At 48.5% G+C, this 18,447-nt stretch overlaps 1 protein-coding gene across 1 annotated transcript; it reads left to right on the forward strand.

Moving 5' to 3' along the window:
* Nucleotides 1-1,391: 1,391 nt before the first annotated feature.
* Nucleotides 1,392-13,032, forward strand: LOC130392748 (uncharacterized). Its single transcript, XM_056603256.1, is given in 4 exon segments — nt 1,392-3,570; nt 3,573-5,019; nt 7,524-7,540; nt 8,332-13,032. Coding segments are annotated over 4 exon segments (7,944 nt in total). The 5' UTR covers nt 1,392-1,494; the 3' UTR covers nt 12,736-13,032.
* Nucleotides 13,033-18,447: the final 5,415 nt, after the last annotated feature.

Raw genomic sequence — 18,447 nt, forward strand, 5'->3', positions numbered from 1 at the left:
TGTGCCTAGAGATAGGAAGTGTACCATCTTTAGGGGAAGGACAGGCATAGGATTGAGTGAGTGGGTGGAGGAGGTGCAGGCGAGTGTGAGGGCTCGACATCTGTCCCGGTCTGACCAGGCGTTTTTTTTGTTCGACCACCTAGAGGGAGAGGCCAAGGAGGAGATAAAGTATCGCTCTGCCTCTGAGAGAGAGGACCCCGCTAGAATACTTGCCATTTTAGACGAGCTGTATGGGTGCTCAGAGTCGTATGTTGGAGTGCTGCAAGCTTTCTTTTCCAGAGGTCAACAAGAAGGAGAAACGCTTCAGGAGTTCTCCCTCGCGTTGATGAGCCTCATGGGGAAAGTGAAGCGGTGCGCCCCCGCTGACATGCCACACGCCGGGGCCCTTCTGAGAGATCAATTTGTTGAGCACATCTTGAATAGTTCCTTGCGACGCGAGTTGAAGCAGTTGGTGCGTCGCCAAACCTGATAGCACCTTGCTTGAGGTGAGGGCCGAGGCGATTCGATGGGAGCGTGAGGGTTTGCCTGGTGGTGTGAGAGGTCGCAGCCATAGTGGTCCCCTTAGTGTATGGTGTCCAGTATGGTGTTCATGGTGCCCCCCAGGCTATTGCCCCACCTACCGCGGTGTCTGAGATGAGCGAGATGAGGGAGATGTTGAAGCGTCAACAAGAGCAGCTTGATCAGCTTGTAGGAAGCATTGCTCAGCTACAAAACTCCAACCAGTACCGTCGTCCACCACGGCCTGGGCCTCTAATATGCAGGCGTTGTAACCAGCCGGGACACTATGCAAATGAGTGTGATGGCGAGCGCGTTCCCTCTCGTTCACAGTTTCCCTCACGACCCCCCTTGAATGCTGATCGACAATCTCGCCCTCATTCCATGTCGGAAAACTAGTGCCCATCGAACTGCAGAGCCACAGTTCGGGTGGGGCCGCCACTGGCTCTCAAGCTGTTTCACATAACATGGATGCGTCTGGATTGATTTCGCCTTGCCCCCATTTGGATGTCGATATGGGCGGCATGAAGGTCCCTTGTCTGGTGGACACCGGCTCCATGGTGTCTACCATTTCTGAGAGCTTCTTTCGCCAACATCTTGAACCTTGGGGCCAGGAGCGCCTCCGTTCTTGTCATTGGTTGGAGCTCAGAGCTGCCAACGGTCTGACTATTCCTTACCTCGGATATTTGGAACTTGACGTGAAACTTTGTGGCAAATTGATGCCGCAATGCGGTGTTTTGGTGGTTAGGGACCCGCCTGGTGGCATGCCTTCTCGAGTGCCTGGTATCCTGGGGATGAACGTGATTCGTAAGTGCTACCATGACCTTTTTGGCCAACATGGTGTAGCGTTGTTCTCCCAGGTCTGCATCTCTGAAGCCCCCAAAGCCAGTTGTGCAGGCACTGCAACAGTGTCATCATGCAAGTGTCCTATCTCCCTCAGACACTCCAGGGGCGGTGAAGGTCAGGGGTAAGAGGAGCTGGCAGATTCCGGGTGGTGTTATGAGAATGGTGGCCGCCACATGTTCTGAGCAGTACTCAGGTTCTACGGTACTTTTTGAGCCTTTGGATGCTGGTTTGCCTGCGGGGTTGCTGGCTTCCCCTTCTTTAGTTTGCGTTATAAGGGGTACAGTCTATATACCTGTTATTAATGTTGGCTGCAACGATGTTATGTTGTACCCCCGCACTGTTGTTGGCACACTGGACTTCGTGAACGTGGTCAGCCTTCCTGCAGGAGTCACCGAGGTGCCATCAAATGTGGCCACTGTGTCTTCCCAGACAGCTTCACCCAGTGTGCAGCAACAGGTGGACGATGTGGATGTGTCGCCATTGTCGGTTGGTGAACAGGGTCAGGTGAGGTCACTACTTGGACATTACGCTTCAGTTTTCTCCACCAGTGACACCGATCTGGGTTGTACTAACCTCATCTCCCACGACATTCCTTTGATTGATGATACTCCAGTGGCGCAGCGTTATAGGCGCATTCCACCCTCAGAGTATGAGGTGGTGAAGGAACACATCAATCAACTGCTCTCATCTCAAGTAATTCGGGAGAGTAGCAGCCCCTACGCGTCCCCGATTGTGTTGGTACGGAAAAAGGGTGGCAAACTACGCATGTGCGTTGATTACCGGCAGCTTAATCGTAAGACCCGCAGAGACGCCTTCCCTCTACCACGCATAGAAGAGTCTTTGGACGCATTGTCCGGTGCTTGCTGGTTTTCAACCCTGGACTTGACCAGTGGCTGTCACCAGGTGCCAGTCACTGAGACCGACCGGCCAAAGACCGCGTTTTGTACACCTTTCGGTTTATTTGAGTGGAACAGAATGCCTTTTGGGCTCTGTAATGCGCCCAGCACTTTCCAAAGGTTGATGCAACGCATCTTTGGTGACCAGCAGTGTCAGTCTTTATTGTTATATCTTGATGATATTGTTGTGTTCTCCTCCACTATTGAACAGCATCTGGAGCGACTCAAAGTGGTGCTGGAGCGGCTTCAATGCGAGGGGCTTAAAGCCAAGCTCAGCAAGTGCTCGTTCTTTCGTAAAGAGGTGCACTACTTGGGCCATGTGATATCGGCTGATGGTGTCTCCACAGATCCGGCCAAGATTGAAGTGGTTGCTAATTGGCCGTTTCCCGCTACTGCCTCGGAGCTTCGTTCTTTCCTTGGTTTCGCCAGTTATTACCGGCGGTTTGTGGAGGGATTCGCTAAACTGGCAGCTCCTCTGCATAGGGCTGTGGCTGAGTGTGGTGGCACCAAGAAGCCTGACCAGCGGTTTTCCAGGTGTTGGACTGAAGAGTGTAACAAGAACTTTGAAACACTGAAAGCGAAGCTCACCACTGCGCCCGTGTTGGCTTATGCAGACTTCACCCTTCCATTCATTCTGGAGGTCGATGCAAGCTATGGTGGCTTGGGCGCAGTCCTCTCTCAGACTCAGGCGGGCAAGGTGAGGCCGATAGCCTATGCTAGCAGGGGCCTGGGACCTACAGAGAGGAACATGGCGAACTATAGCTCTATGAAACTCGAGTTCTTGGCCCTTAAGTGGGCCATGACAGAGAAGTTCAGAGAGTACTTGTTGGGAAATAGATGTGTTGTGTATAACAACCCCCTCAGTCATTTGTCTTCTGCTAAGCTGGCTGCTACTGAGCAGAGGTGGGCAGCCCAGCTAGCCTCTTTCGATTTCGAAATCAAGTATCGATCAGGGAAGAGCAACACCAATGCCGATGCTCTCTCTCGTCAGCACCCATCTGGTCCCCAGGATGTAGAGGCGATGCTTCCAGGGACAGCCATACCGAAGGCTTTGCAGCAAGCGTTGGGTTTGGGAAAGGCAGAGGCCACCCAAGCTACCATCACAGCCATGCCACAGCTTACTCCGCCTGAACTTCGTCTCGCTCAACAGACTGACCCTGTGATACAGGAACTGTTGGTGTTTTGGAGGAGGAAGCAGCGTCCTAGTAGTGAGGAGCGGGCACAGCTCTCCCAAGCTACGCTAGTGTTGCTGCGGCAGTGGGATCGCCTGCTTGAGAGGGATGATGTCCTGTACCGAAAAGTGTTCCGACCTGATGGTGCTGAAGCCATGTACACCAGCTGTTGTTACCCAATGTACTGAGAGACGAGGTCCTGACCCAAGTGCACCAAGAGCATGGTCACCAGGGGGTGGAGCGAACACTGGCGCTTCTCCGGTCTCGATGCTACTGGCCTGCTATGTCCTCCGATGTAGCCCGTTGGTGTCAGCAATGTGAGAGGTGTCAAGTGGCCAAGGATGTTCACCCAAGGGTGCACGGAGTCATGGGACATCTCTTGGCTTCCCGCCCCAACGAAATCCTTGCCATCGACTACACTACTCTAGAGCCGGCCCAGAATGGTCTAGAGAGCGTTTTGGTCCTTACTGATGTTTTTAGTAAGTACACCATGGCTATCCCTACTCGGGACCAGCGCGCAACCACTGTAGCAAGGGTTTTGGTGTCAGAGTGGTTTTATAAGTTTGGTGTCCCCGCTCGTTTGCATTCTGACCAGGGCCGTAACTTCGAAAGCTCGCTCATTCAACAATTGTGTAACTTGTATGGTATCGTAAAATCACGTACTACCCCGTACCACCCCGAAGGAAATGGTCAATGCGAGCGGTTTAACCGGACACTCCACAACCTGCTGCGTACTCTGCCAGTGTCTCGTAAAAGGGATTGGCATACGTGTCTTCCTCACGTCCTTTATTGTTACAACACGACTCCCCACCAATCAACGGGAGAATCTCCCTTTGCCTTGATGTTCGGGCAGGAACCAAGGCTACCACTCGATTTCTTGTTGGGTAGGGTCGAGAGCCCGGTCGGGGGGTCCATCCATGAGTGGGTGCAAGAGCATCAAGCCCGCTTGGAGGTGGCCTTTGAAGGCGCAAGGGAGCGCTTGAAACATGCTGCCGCTCGGCGAAGGCGAGTCCATGATCAGCATGTAATAGATTTGCCTTTGCAGGAAGGGCAGTTGGTGTACTTGCGCGACTTCAGGGCCAGGGGGCCCCAGAAGACCCGAGATCGGTGGAGCTCGATGAAGTATCGAATGTTGAGGATGCCTAGAGAGGGTGGCTCAGTGTATACTATTGCGCCAGTAGACGATGAGACAAAGGGCAGACAGGTCCACCGCACTATGCTGAAGGCGGTCGTAGGGGTGGACTCACCTCGTCCTGCCTCTTCCCACAACTCGTCACCCAGGGACGAACCATCTCCAGAAGAGGAGCCTCCATTTGAGTATGATTTGTTAGTCCTTGACCAACGACCTTTTGTGGCAAATTCTGCCATACCATCCGCCGGACCAATTATGTCCCAAGGGCCTTCATCAATTCCAAACCCGGGGGCATCCTCATGTTCTCCTTTGGTCACTTGCCCTGATTCCAGCAACATGGGTCCACGCCGGACCCCACGTCAAACGGCTGGTCAGCACCCGAATGTGCATCGTCTTCCGCGGCCTGCTGGAGAGGCGCAAGTGGCCAACCCTTCTGCTTCTGTGTCCAACTCAGTGTCTGCCTTGTTTAGACCCTGGAGTTAGCTTGTTGTGTTGATCGTCGGGACGACGATCCAAGAAGGTGGGGTAGAATGTAGCAGGATAGAGGTGCTATCCATGTTAGTCACGGTTAAGTACCACTAGTGGCCGTCATGATGTGGGCGGTATAAAAGCAGCCATCCTCCACCTGCCTCTTTCTTTTTGCGCTCCTGTCACTTGCGCGTCACTTCCGGGCCAAAAGGTAGTCTGGTCCGATAGGGCGACTATTTGTTGCTGCTTCAGGGTTTTCGTGCGAGCTATGGTGTAAGTTCTTGTAAGCAAGTTATTTTAAGTATTCTTTCGTGGCAATGTAGTTGATGCTGTCTGATGGCTAACGCTAGTGTGTTCTCAGGTAAACGCTGATGACGGCCGGAGTCCTCTCTCACTCCCTCCTCCTGTGTGAACGCGAGTGTGTGTGTGTGTGTGTGTGTGTGTGTGGTGAGACGCAGGGGCAGAGCCCTTTGTAATGATCAGGGCCGTCACAGCCAATGGCTTGCGTCTCCACCTTATTTATTCTGAGGTAGCTTTTTGTGTCGGGAGGTGCCACAATTTGTCTCCTCGTTATTTCCTGCTACGCCCCTCCAGGCCACTTGCTACCGGTATGTACGCGTGCTTTCCCTATGGACGCTCTGGCTGATTTGTTTGGCATGGTGATTTACTTTTTCACACTGGTCGCTTTGCAGCGCTTGTGCCTGTTGCTTGCTGGTGCCTGCTGGTGCCCTGCCTTGGTTGGTGATGCGTGCAGGTTGTTGATCGCGTAACAGTCTCGGTGTGGATTCCAACCGAATGCTAACATTCAGCGGTGCGCTGTGAGCCGCTGTCTTAAGTAGGAAGTTCCCAACTTCCTGGTAGGTATCCCTTATTTTATATCGCTATTGTTTTTAGAATTATGTTTAGCACTAACGGGGTGACCTGTATGGCTTCTAGGTACTGCCGATTGTGTCGTTGCCGACTGCTGTTTTTGCCACCCGTTGTTTACCACCAAAGCTGCCCAACTGTCCTGGGCTAGCCTGGAGGATAGCGACGAAGACGCCAACGACCACTATCTGAACGTGATCTGTCTGTTGACTTGTCCTTGTGTGTTTCCACCTGTCCGTGTCGCAACTAGTGTGTGTCGGTGAGTGTGTTTGTAGAGTGTTGGCGAGTGCGTGCGTGTTTGTCCTGGGCTAGCCTGGAGGATAGCGACGAAGACGCTAACGACCACTCTTTGAACGTGATCTGTCTGTTGACTTGTCCTTGTGTGTTTCCATCTGTCCGTGTCGCAACTAGTGTGTGTCGGTGTGCGTGTGTGTGTGTGCGTGTAGAGTGTTGGCGAGTGCGTGCGTGTTTGTCCTGGGGAAGTGTTTGGTTTAATTTGGGGGATTCTGTTTATGGTTTGTTTTGAGCCCTGCTTCTGTTAAGCCACTGGCAGGAGGCCTTTTTTTATAGCTGCGGATAACCAGTGGGCTATCACGCATGTTTAAGCTCCTTTTTGGCCTGGTTTGTGTGTTTGTGTTATATTTTGTTTTCTTACTCATTTCCTTTTTGTGAATTACATTTTGTGTAGTTGTGTTTATTGTTTTGTTTGGTCGTTTGTATCTGCCCTCATCTCTCTTTTGTTCCTTCGTTTCCAGGCGCTGAGTGCCCACCGCAGGGAGGCAACTAGATCCTTTAGGTGGTGGTGCCCCCTTCCCGAGTGTGGTTTCACGTGTGTCCTCTTGGAATTTCTCATTTATCATTTTGATCCTGTGTTGCTGTGTGTATGTGCGAGCACGAGTGACTGGTTGGTGTTTATGTGTCCCCCCCCCTCCGTCTCCTGGTATCTTGCCCCCTGCTGGTAAGCCTCAGCCCTAACCATCCTGTCTATCCCCTACATACCAATTGATTTCATTTATCCTGTTTTTTTTACATGTGGAACACGCATGTTTTAGTTAATAAAAACAACCTATTTTTGGAACTTCGTCTCTGGTGCCGTCAGTCAAACGAACGTGTGTGCTATATAATTGTTTGGATTTAATTGATTAGTATATCCCTGGGTGCAATCCATAGGGTGGCGTTGTCGGTTAGCTTGTTTTTCCCCTAATGCCACATTTGGCGTCGTCGGCAGGATCGACTTTCTAAAAACACCAGAGGCGTATGTTCCGATATTTATAGGTTGTACTTTACTTTTTTTTTTTTTTTTCTCCCTTCACTTCAGGCATTTAAATTGGCCTTTCTCTCTGTCTGCGTGAGTGTATGTTGGCAAAAACAGCAGTTGTCTTGACCGTCGTAGCAGTTGGCTGCTGTGCTCCTTTTACAGTGGACCAAAAACCTCGCTGGCACAGGTAAATCATAGTTTAGCCATGAATATAGAAGAGCTACAAGAGCTGAGGGAATTGGTGGCACAGCTTAAAGCAGATAATGAGAGATTGAACCTAAGACCGAATCCAGCACCTTCGGGCGATGCCTTACTTGCTGAGCCTGGGGCCTCTGTGGCAGAGAGATTGGTGTTCGTCCCCCGTGATAGAAAGTGTCCCATGTTTAAAGGAAAGTCAGGGATTAAGGTAAATGAATGGATTGAAGAGGCAGAGGCATGCATGCGGGCACGTCACCTTTCTGTGAATGATCAAGCTTTCTTTCAGTTTGATCAGTTAGAAGGGGAGGCCAGAGAGGAGATAAAGTATCGCCCGAGCACCGATAGAAATGATCCCAAAAAGATCAAAAGTATTCTCCGGGAATTGTACGGATGCTCTCAGTCTTATGTAGCCCTGCAAGAGGCTTTCTTTTCGAGGAAGCAGCAGGATGGTGAAACCTTGTTGGAGTTCTCTTTGGCTTTGATGAGTATTATGAATAGAGTAAAGCATCGTGCACCCGATGGTTTGGTGAATGCTGAGGTTTTGTTACGCGATCAATTCTCTGAGCATGTTATCGATGGTGCTTTGCGGAGGGAACTTAAGCAGCTTATAAGACGCCAGCCAACCATGACTATGCTAGAGCTCAGAGCAGAGGCTATTAGGTGGGAGCACGAGGGCATGCCGGGTGGCGCGAGGGGTCGCAGTCAGTCTGTTCCATCCATACATGGTGTCCAGTATGCAGTGCATGGTGGTCATATGCCCGTTTCTAGCAGCTCCACAGAGGGGTCTGAACTATCAGAGCTAAAGGACATGTTGAGACGTCAACAAGAGCAGCTTAATCAACTGTCCCAGAGTGTTGCCACGTTACAGCGCCCTTATCAAAGGCCTCGTGGCAACCCCATTATATGCAGGCGGTGCCAACAGCCTGGCCATTTTGCCCAAGATTGTGACGGGCCAAGGGTTCCTCCTCATGCCCAGGCCTTCTCGGCAAACCACCCTAGGAGCAATGGACAGTTTTCACCTCGTCCGTCGGTGGGAAACTAGCACCCACCGAACTGCAGAGCCAAAGTTCTGGTGGGGGGTTGCCTGGCTCGAGTAACGTGTCCGTCGGATCTAGCTTAATCTCATCATGTCCCCATTTAGATGTACTCATTGGTGGGGTCCCGGTACCATGCCTAATAGACACCGGGTCAATGGTGTCTACCGTCACCGAGACCTTCTTTTTGAATCACTTTGAACCCTGGGGCTCTGACCGTCTGCGCTCTTGTCAATGGCTACAGCTCCGGGCAGCCAATGGGCTGAGCATACCCTACGTCGGCTATTTAGAACTGGATGTTGAGCTTTGTGGAAAGTCCATAGCACAGTGCGGTGTTCTGGTTGTGAGAGACCCACCTGGGGGGATTGGCCTCCAGGCACCTGGTGTGCTCGGCATGAACATTTTGAATAAATGCTACCATGAGCTTTTTGGGCAGCATGGTCTGGCCCTCTTCGGACTGCCCTCTGTCTCTCAGGCTCATGGTGCTGTTGCTGAGGCTCTACAGCGGTGTCATTTTGCAGAAACTCACCCCATAAGGCCAGGGAGGGTCAAAGTCCGTGGAGGCCGAGCCCATCGTATCCCGGGTGGCACTATGGTTATGGTAGCTGCTACATGTTCAGCACAGTTTTCCGACACCTCGGTATTGTTTGAGCCCACGGACAGAGGACTTCCTGCGGGCTTGTTGGCCTCGCCATCTCTGATCCGGGTGAGCCGTAGTACTAGCTACATACCGATAGTTAATGTGGGCACGGAAGATGTGTTACTGTATCCTCGCACCGATTTGGGAAGTTTGTGTTGTGTGCAAGTGGTGAGTTTGCCCGCAAGTGTCACCGAGGTCAACACTGTGATGGCCACTGTTGCCTCCCAGATGGTTACATCATCAGTACCATCCCAGATTGAGGAAATTGACCTCTCTGTCTTGGAGGCTTCAGACCAGGAAAGGGTCCGGAATTTGCTACGGCGGTTCAGCGGAATCTTTGCCTCCCATGATGGGGACCTGGGTTGTACTAACCTCCTCTCTCATCAGATTCCACTAGTCGATGAGGCGCCAGTTCGACAACGATACAGGCGTATCCCCCCATCGGAATATGAGATGGCTAAGGCTCATATCAATTTATTGATGGAGGCACAAGTTATCACTGAGAGTTGTAGCCCATATGCGTCCCCTATAGTGTTGGCCCGAAAGAAGGATGGTAGTCTCCGCATGTGTGTTGACTACCGCCAACTAAACGCGAAGACACGCAAAGACGCTTTCCCTCTTCCTCGCATCGAGGAGTCCCTCGATGCATTGACAGGAGCCCACTGGTTCTCTACTATGGACCTAGCCAGCGGGTATCACCAGGTCCCTGTTGCGGTGGGTGATCGTGCCACTGCCAAGACGGCCTTCTGTACACCTTTCGGCCTTTTCGAATGGCAGCGAATGCCATTCGGCCTTTGTAACGCGCCAGCAACCTTTCAAAGGTTGATGGAAAGGATTTTTGGGGACCAGCAATGTCAAACCTTGTTGTTGTACTTGGATGACATTGTGGTCTTTTCTACTTCTGTTTCCCAACACCTGGAACGTTTGGAACTTGTTCTGGGGCGTTTGCAGCATGAGGGCCTTAAGGCCAAGTTGAGCAAATGTGCATTTTTCAAACAGGAGGTTGGCTACCTCGGTCACGTCATTTCGAGTCAGGGGGTGGCGACAGACCCTAAAAAGATTGAGGCAGTGGCTAGTTGGCGTTGCCCTAGCACCGTCTCGGAGGTGCGTTCTTTCTTGGGGTTCGCCAGCTACTACCGCCGGTTTGTGGAGGGTTTTGCCAAGGCGGCGGCCCCCCTCCACAAGCTGGTGGCGGCGCTGGGTGGCACTAAATCAAAGCGAGGCCCGGGCCAAAGTTTGCTGTCCCATTGGTCTGAAGAGTGCCAGCAAAGCTTTGATGCCCTAAAGAGAAAGCTGACCACGGCCCCTGTCCTTGCCTACGCCGATTTCAGCTTGCCATTTATCTTAGAAGTGGATGCGAGTTACAGCGGATTAGGGGCTGTTCTATCTCAGGAACAGGGGGGGAAGGTGCGCCCTATAGCTTATGCCAGCCGTGGTCTTAGGCCCACTGAGCGCAACATGTCCAACTACAGTTCTATGAAGTTGGAGTTCGTCGCGCTCAAGTGGGCCCTCACCGAAAAGTTTAGGGAGTACCTGTTGGGGCAGCGCTGTATTATCTTTACGGACAACAATCCCCTAAGTCACCTGTCTACTGCAAAACTAGGAGCATTAGAGCAGCGCTGGGTTGCCCAGATGGCTCCATTCGACTACGAGATCAAATATCGCTCCGGCAGACAGAACCGCAATGCGGATGCTCTGTCGAGGCAGAACCCCTCGGACCATCCTGTTTTGGCGGATTTGGCCCTGGGCATGACCCTTCCAACTGCCTTACAGCAAGTTGAGCAGGCACAGCCAGTAACGCAGGTGGTTCAAGCGGTGGCTACGGCGTTCCCTGATAACAAAACCTCCCATTTGCACTCTAGTCAGGAACAAGATCCTGTCTTCCAGGAGGTTGTGCCACATTGGAGGCGAGGTGTTAAACCTGGGCCTGCTGAGAGACAGCGAATGTCCAAGTCGGCATTGGTTCTCTTACGCCAGTGGGACCGACTAGTGGAAAGGGAAGGTGCCATATACCGTAGGGTGTTTCGTTCAGACGGAGCAGAGGAATATTTCCAACTGTTGCTTCCTGCTAAGTTGAAGTCTGATGTTCTGACCCAGCTACATCAGGAGCATGGCCACCAGGGGGTGGAGCGCACCTTGGACTTGGCCCGCAAACGGTGCTATTGGCCCGGGATGTCCTCCGATGTGGCTCGTTGGTGCCTTGAGTGCGAGCGATGTCAAACTGCAAAAGACACTAAACCCCCAGCACGTAGCTTCATGGGGCATTTGTTGGCCTCAAGGCCAAATGAGGTACTTGCTGTGGATTTCACGTCACTGGAACCGTCTCGGTCGGGTGTGGAAAATGTTCTAGTCATGACTGACGTGTTCAGTAAGTTTTCGCTGGCCATCCCAACCCAGGACCAGCGTGCCTCCACCGTGGCAAGAGTGCTTGTCCATGAGTGGTTTTACAAGTTCGGTGTCCCTGCTCGCATCCATTCCGACCAAGGTCGTTGTTTTGAGGCAATTCTCATCCAACAACTTTGCCAGCTCTATGGTGTGGAGAAATCACGCACCACGCCCTACCATCCTGCCGGTAATGGCCAGTGTGAGCGGTTTAACCGCACCCTACATAACCTCCTCCGTACTCTGCCAGCATCTCGAAAAAGAGATTGGGTTGCGTGCCTCCCACAGCTGCTCTTCTGTTATACCCCGCATTCAGCAACCGGTGAGTCCCCTCACTTCCTGTTGTTCGGCCAGGAGCCACGCCTACCGCTTGACTTTTTGCTGGGAACAGTACCCGACCCTGTAGCCGGGACGGTGCATGATTGGATTGACGAACACCAAGCCAGGCTGCAAGTCGCCTTTCAGGGGGCTGAAGGCCGGCTTCGAGCTGCAGCCGGTAAACGGAAAGAGGCCCATGACCGTCAGGTTAAAGATCTACCACTGGGGGAGGGTGAGTTGGTCTACCTCCGTAACCTCAGTAGGAGGGGCTGCCACAAAATTCAGGACCTGTGGAGCCCAGTGGTATACGAGGTTATCAAAGCCCCCCCAGTAAACGGGGCGGTGTACACTATTGCTCCAGTGACTGATCGGAGCAAAGTCCGACAGGTACATCGTGGTCTCATTAAAGCCCGGCTAGGGAGCGATGCACCGGTAGGCCCGCCTTACACAAGTCCGCCAGTCGTTGAGACTGTTGTCGTGACGGAGGACGACATGGATGTTGATCTGGCGTTCTTGCCCCCGACGTCACTGCTACATCCAGTAGCGACGCCTGTTGTTGCCCTTGCTTGTCCGGGCCCCCAGGTGTTGCCTGCTGACCCCCCAACATCATCGGCTGGACCAAGATCTACTGTGGTAAACACCAGTATCCCAGCCAGCCCCTCCCCTAGTCTAGACACTCAAACTAGTACTAGCGGAGTGGTTCATACTGACGGTACACCCGTAGTACGGGTGGTAGAGAGTCTGGATCAGGTAGAGGTCAGTATGCCAGTGGTCCCAGAGTCGAGCATTGGTGGAGTGGCTCTACGCCGGACATGTAGAACCATGGCAGGCCAACATTCTAACATTCACCATTTACCTCAGACAGCCGGCCAGATGGGGGTGTGCCCCAGTGGCCCTGTGTCGAGTCCAGTTGGTGCTGCTCTTCAAACCCAGGGTTCGAATGGGGCTGCCAACCGGCCTATCGTCGGGACGCCGACTGAAAATGTGGGGGTAGATTGTGGTGAGACGCAGGGGCAGAGCCCTTTGTAATGATCAGGGCCGTCACAGCCAATGGCTTGCGTCTCCACCTTATTTATTCTGAGGTAGCTTTTTGTGTCGGGAGGTGCCACAATTTGTCTCCTCGTTATTTCCTGCTACGCCCCTCCAGGCCACTTGCTACCGGTATGTACGCGTGCTTTCCCTATGGACGCTCTGGCTGATTTGTTTGGCATGGTGATTTACTTTTTCACACTGGTCGCTTTGCAGCGCTTGTGCCTGTTGCTTGCTGGTGCCTGCTGGTGCCCTGCCTTGGTTGGTGATGCGTGCAGGTTGTTGATCGCGTAACAGTCTCGGTGTGGAGTGCCCACCGCAGGGAGGCAACTAGATCCTTTAGGTGGTGGTGCCCCCTTCCCGAGTGTGGTTTCACGTGTGTCCTCTTGGAATTTATCATTTATCATTTTGATCCTGTGTTGCTGTGTGTATGTGCGAGCACGAGTGACTGGTTGGTGTTTATGTGTCCCCCCCCCTCCGTCTCCTGGTATCTTGCCCCCTGCTGGTAAGCCTCAGCCCTAACCATCCTGTCTATCCCCTACATACCAATTGATTTCATTTATCCTGTTTTTTTTACATGTGGAACACGCATGTTTTAGTTAATAAAAACAACCTATTTTTGGAACTTCGTCTCTGGTGCCGTCAGTCAAACGAACGTGTGTGCTATATAATTGTTTGGATTTAATTGATTAGTATATCCCTGGGTGCAATCCCTAGGGTGGCGTTGTCGGTTAGCTTGTTTTTCCCCTAATGCCACATGTGTATGCCAGTGTTTGGTCGTAAACAGGTATGTGTTAGCATAGCAAACAACTGTAGCATTTCTGTTTTATGTAGCCACACTAACATCATGTTTGGTCGTAAACAGGACCAACTGCAATCAGCTCATTGGGGCTGCTGCTGCTTTGCCAGGCTGATCTTGCCTTTCCACGCTACTCTGCTTCGCTGCTGCATTGCTGGCTGATATTGCCTTTCCACGCTACTCCGCTTCACTGCTGCTGCACGCCGTGTTGTTTACTTCACGTGCTTTGCTCCGGCTGGCACCGCGTGCCTACTGCCGCCTGTCGCTGCGGCGCACCCCCCCCGAGGTAGTTCTACCAAGGGTGTTCATCCAGTGTGCCTTTTAACCGGGGTTTCCCCCCATCCGTGTGTGCATGAGTGTTGATGTGTGTTCTAATTATTTGAATGATTTGTTTTCTTTTGGTTTGATTACTTATCTAGTTCTGCGTTTATCTCAACTATTTTGTGTGTATTGTTTTTCTTTTGGTTTGATTACTTATTTAGTTCTGCGTTTATCTCAACTATTTTGTGTGTATTGTTTGTTTTCTTTTGATTTGATTACTTATTTAGTTTTGCGTTTATCTCAACTATTTTGTGTGTATTGTTTGTTTTCGTTTGGTTGCATGGTGAAGATTTTGCATTGAAAAGGAAAGAAGTTATTTAATAAATTGTATTTTTCTATAACATTTGAACTACGTCTCATGCCTTCTAAACGAGTGGACTTACCTGTGTGCTTTGCACTTTACATCAATTCCCTGAGGTGAAATTCCCAGGGTGGCGTTGTCGGTTCCTTTTTCTTATTTCTTAGTTAGATCTTTTAGTTTATTTTCCTTTCGCCCACCACCTTGCCACACTTGGCGTTGTCGGCAGGATCACTTTTTTTTCGAACGGCTTAGACGTGTGATCAAAAAGTGATTCTAACGCTCTGAAAAGCATTTTGCGCTCATAAACAAGAAATGTTGATATCTCTGTCAATTTCAATGCAAACGTGTTACTAAGCTCACCACAGGGTTGAAGGGCCAAACTCCACCATTTGGAAGTGATCAAAAAGTGATTCTAACGCTCTGAAAAACATTTTGCGCTCATAAACAAGAAATGTTGATATCTCTGTCAATTTCAATGCTAACGTGTTACTAAGCTCACCACAGGGTTATAGGGCCATTACTCCACCATTTGGAAGTAGTTTTGAGCAAAATCAACAATGTAAGGTCAAAAACACATTGTTGGCCAAAAAGTGATGCTAGCGCTCTGAAAAGCATTTTGCGCTCATAAAAATAAGACATGTTGATATCTCTGTCAATTTCAATGCAAACGCGTTACTAAGCTCACCACAGGGTTATAGGGCCATTACCCCACCATTTGGAAGTAGTTTTGAGCAAAATCAACAATGTAAGGTCAAAAACACATTGTTGGCCAAAAAGTGATTCTAGCGCTCTGAAAAGCATTTTGCGCTCATAAAAATAAGACATGTTGATATCTCTGTCAATTTCAATGCAAACGTGTTACTAAGCTTACCAAAGGGTTGAAGGGCCAAACTCCACCATTTGGGAGTGATCAAAAAGTGATTCTAACATTCTGAAAAGCATTTTGCGCTCGTAAACAAGAAATGTTGATATCTCTGTCAATTTCAATGCAAACGTGTTACTAAGCTCACCGTAGCGTTATAGGGCCATACTCCACTATTTGGTAGTGGAATACATTAGTTTTGAGCAAAATCAACAATATAAGGTTAAAAACACATTGTTGGTCAAAAAGTGATTCTAGCGCTCTGAAAAGCATTTTGCCGGCATAAAAACAATAAATGTTGGTATCTCTGTCAATTTCAATGCAAACATGTTACTAAGCTTACCAAAGGGTAATAGGGCCATACTCCACCATTTGGAAGGGGAATACATTAGTTTTGAGCAAAATCAACAATATAAGGTCAAAGACACATTATTGGTTAAAAAATTTATTCTAGCGCTCTGAAAAGCATTTGGCACGCATAAAAACAAGGAATGTTGATTTTTCTGTTCATTTCAGAAAACATGTCGAAAACACATTGTTTGTCAAAAAGTGATTCTAGCGCTCTGAAAAGAATTGTGCAGGTATAAAAACAAGAAATGTTGGTATCTCTGTCAATTTCAATGCAAACGTGTTACAAAGCTTACCAAAGGGTTATTGGGCCATACTCCACTATTTGGAAGTGGAATATATTAGTTTTGAGCAAAATCAACAATGTAAGGTCAAAAACACGTTGTTGGTCGAAAAGTGATTCTAGCGCTCTGAAAAGCATTTGGAACGCATAAAAACAAGAAATGTTGATTTTTCTGTTCATTTCAGAAGACAAGTCGAAAACACATTGTTGGTCAAAAAGTGATTCTAGCGCTCTGAAAAGCATTTTGCAAGCGTAAAAACCAAAAATGTTGATATCTGTCAATTTCAATGCAAACGTGTTATAAAGCTTACCAAAGAGTTATAGGGCCATACTCCACTATTTGGAAGTGGAATACATTAGTTTTGAGCAAAATCAACAATATAAGGTCAAAGACACATTGTTGGTCAAAAAGTGATTCTAGCGCTCTGAAAAACATTTGGCACGCATAAAAACAAGAAATGTTGATATTTCTGTTCGTTTCAGAAAAACAAGTCAAAAACACATTGTTGGTCAAAAAGTGATTCTAAGCGCTCTGAAAATAATTTTGCCGGCATAAAAATAATAAATGTTGGTATCTCTGTCAATTTCAATGCAAACGTGTTATTAAGCTTACCAAAGGGTAATAGGGCCATGCTCCACCATTTCGAAGGGGAATACATTAGTTTTGAGCAAAATCAACAATATAAGGTCAAAGACACATTGTTGGTCAAAAAGTGATTCTAGCGCTCTGAAAAGCATTTGGCACGCATAAAAACAAGAAATGTTGATTTTTCTGTTCATTTCAGAAAACAAGTCGAAAACACATTGTTGGCCAAAAAGTGATTTTAGCGCTCTGAAAAGCATTTTGCGCTCATAAATATAAGACATGTTGATATCTCTGTCAATTTCAATGCATTTGGAAGTGATCAAAAAGTGATTCTAACGCTCTGAAACGCATTTTGCGCTCATAAACAAGAAATGTTGATATCTCTGTCAATTTCAATGCAAACGTGTTACTAAGCTCACCACAGGGTTATAGGGCCATTACTCCACCATTTGGAAGTAGTTTTGAGCAAAATCAACAATATAAGGTCGAAAACACATTGTTGGCCAAAAAGTGATTCTAGCGCTCTGAAAAGCATATTGCTCTCATAAAAACAAGAAATGTTGATATCTCTGTCAATTTCAATGCAAACGTGTTACTAAGCTCACCACAGAGTTATAGGGCCATTACTCCACCATTTGGAAGTAGTTTTGAGCAAAATCAACAATGTAAGGTCAAAAACACATTGTTGGCCAAAAAGTGATTCTTATCGCTCTGAAAAGCATTTTGCGCTCATAAAAATAAGACATGTTGATATCTCTGTCAATTTCAATGCAAACGTGTTACTAAGCTTACCAAAGGGTTGAAGGGCCAAACTCCACCATTTGGAAGTGATCAAAAAGTGATTCTAACGCTCTGAAAAGCATTTTGCGCTCATAAACAAGAAATGTTGATATCTCTGTCAATTTCAATGCAAACGTGTTACTAAGCTCACCACAGGGTTATAGGGCCATTACTCCGCCAATTGGAAGTAGTTTTGAGCAAAATCAACAATGTAAGGTCAAAAACACATTGTTGGCCAAAAAGCGATTCTAGCGCTCTGAAAAGCATTTTGCGCTCATAAAAATAAGACATGTTGATATCTCTGTCAATTTCAATGCATTGGAAGTGATCAAAAAGTGATTCTAACGCTCTGAAAAGCATTTTGCGCTCATAAACAAGAAATGTTGATATCTCTGTCAATTTCAATGCAAACGTGTTACTAAGCTCACCGTAGCGTTATAGGGCCAACTCCACCATTTGGAAGAGATCAAAAAGTGATTCTAACGCTCTGAAAAGCATTTTGCGCTCATAAACAAGAAATGTTGATATCTCTGTCAATTTCAATGCAAACGTGTTACTAAGCTCACCACAGGGTTATAGGGCCATTACTCCACCATTTGGAAGTAGTTTTGAGCAAAATCAACAATGTAAGGTCAAAAACACATTGTTGGCCAAAAAGTGATTCTAGCGCTCTTAAATGCATTTTGCGCTCATAAAAATAAGACATGTTGATATCTCTGTCAATTTCAATGCAAACGTGTTACTAAGCTGACCAAAGGGTTGAAGGGCCAAACTCCACGATTTGGAAGTGATCAAAAAGTGATTCTAACGCTCTGAAAAGCATTTTGCGCTCATAAACAAGAAATGTTGATATCTCTGTCAATTTCAATGCAAACGTGTTACTAAGCTCACCGTAGCGTTATAGGGCCAACTCCACCATTTGGAAGTGATCAAAAAGTGATTCTAACGCTCTGAAAAGCATTTTGCGCTCATAAACAAGAAATGTTGATATCTCTGTCAATTTCAATGCAAACGTGTTACTAAGCTCACCACAGGTTTATAGGGCCATTACTCCACCATTTGGAAGTAGTTTTGAGCAAAATCAACAATGTAAGGTCAAAAACACATTGTGGGCCAAAAAGTGATTCTAGCGCTCTGAAAAGCATTTTGCGCTCATAAAAATAAGACATGTTGAAATCTCTGTCAATTTCAATGCAAACGTGTTACTAAGCTTACCAAAGGGTTGAAGGGCCAAACTCCACCATTTGGAAGTAGTTTTGAGCAAAATCAACAATGTAAGGTCAAAAACACATTGTTGGCCAAAAAGTGATTCTAGCGCTCTGAAAAGCATTTTGCGCTCATAAAAATAAGACATGTTGATATCTCTGTCAATTTCAATGCAAACGCGTTACTAAGCTCACCACAGGGTTATAGGGCCATTACTCCACCATTT

This window comes from Gadus chalcogrammus, chromosome 12 (assembly GCF_026213295.1).
Source record: "Gadus chalcogrammus isolate NIFS_2021 chromosome 12, NIFS_Gcha_1.0, whole genome shotgun sequence".
NCBI classification, from domain to species: domain Eukaryota; kingdom Metazoa; phylum Chordata; class Actinopteri; order Gadiformes; family Gadidae; genus Gadus; species Gadus chalcogrammus.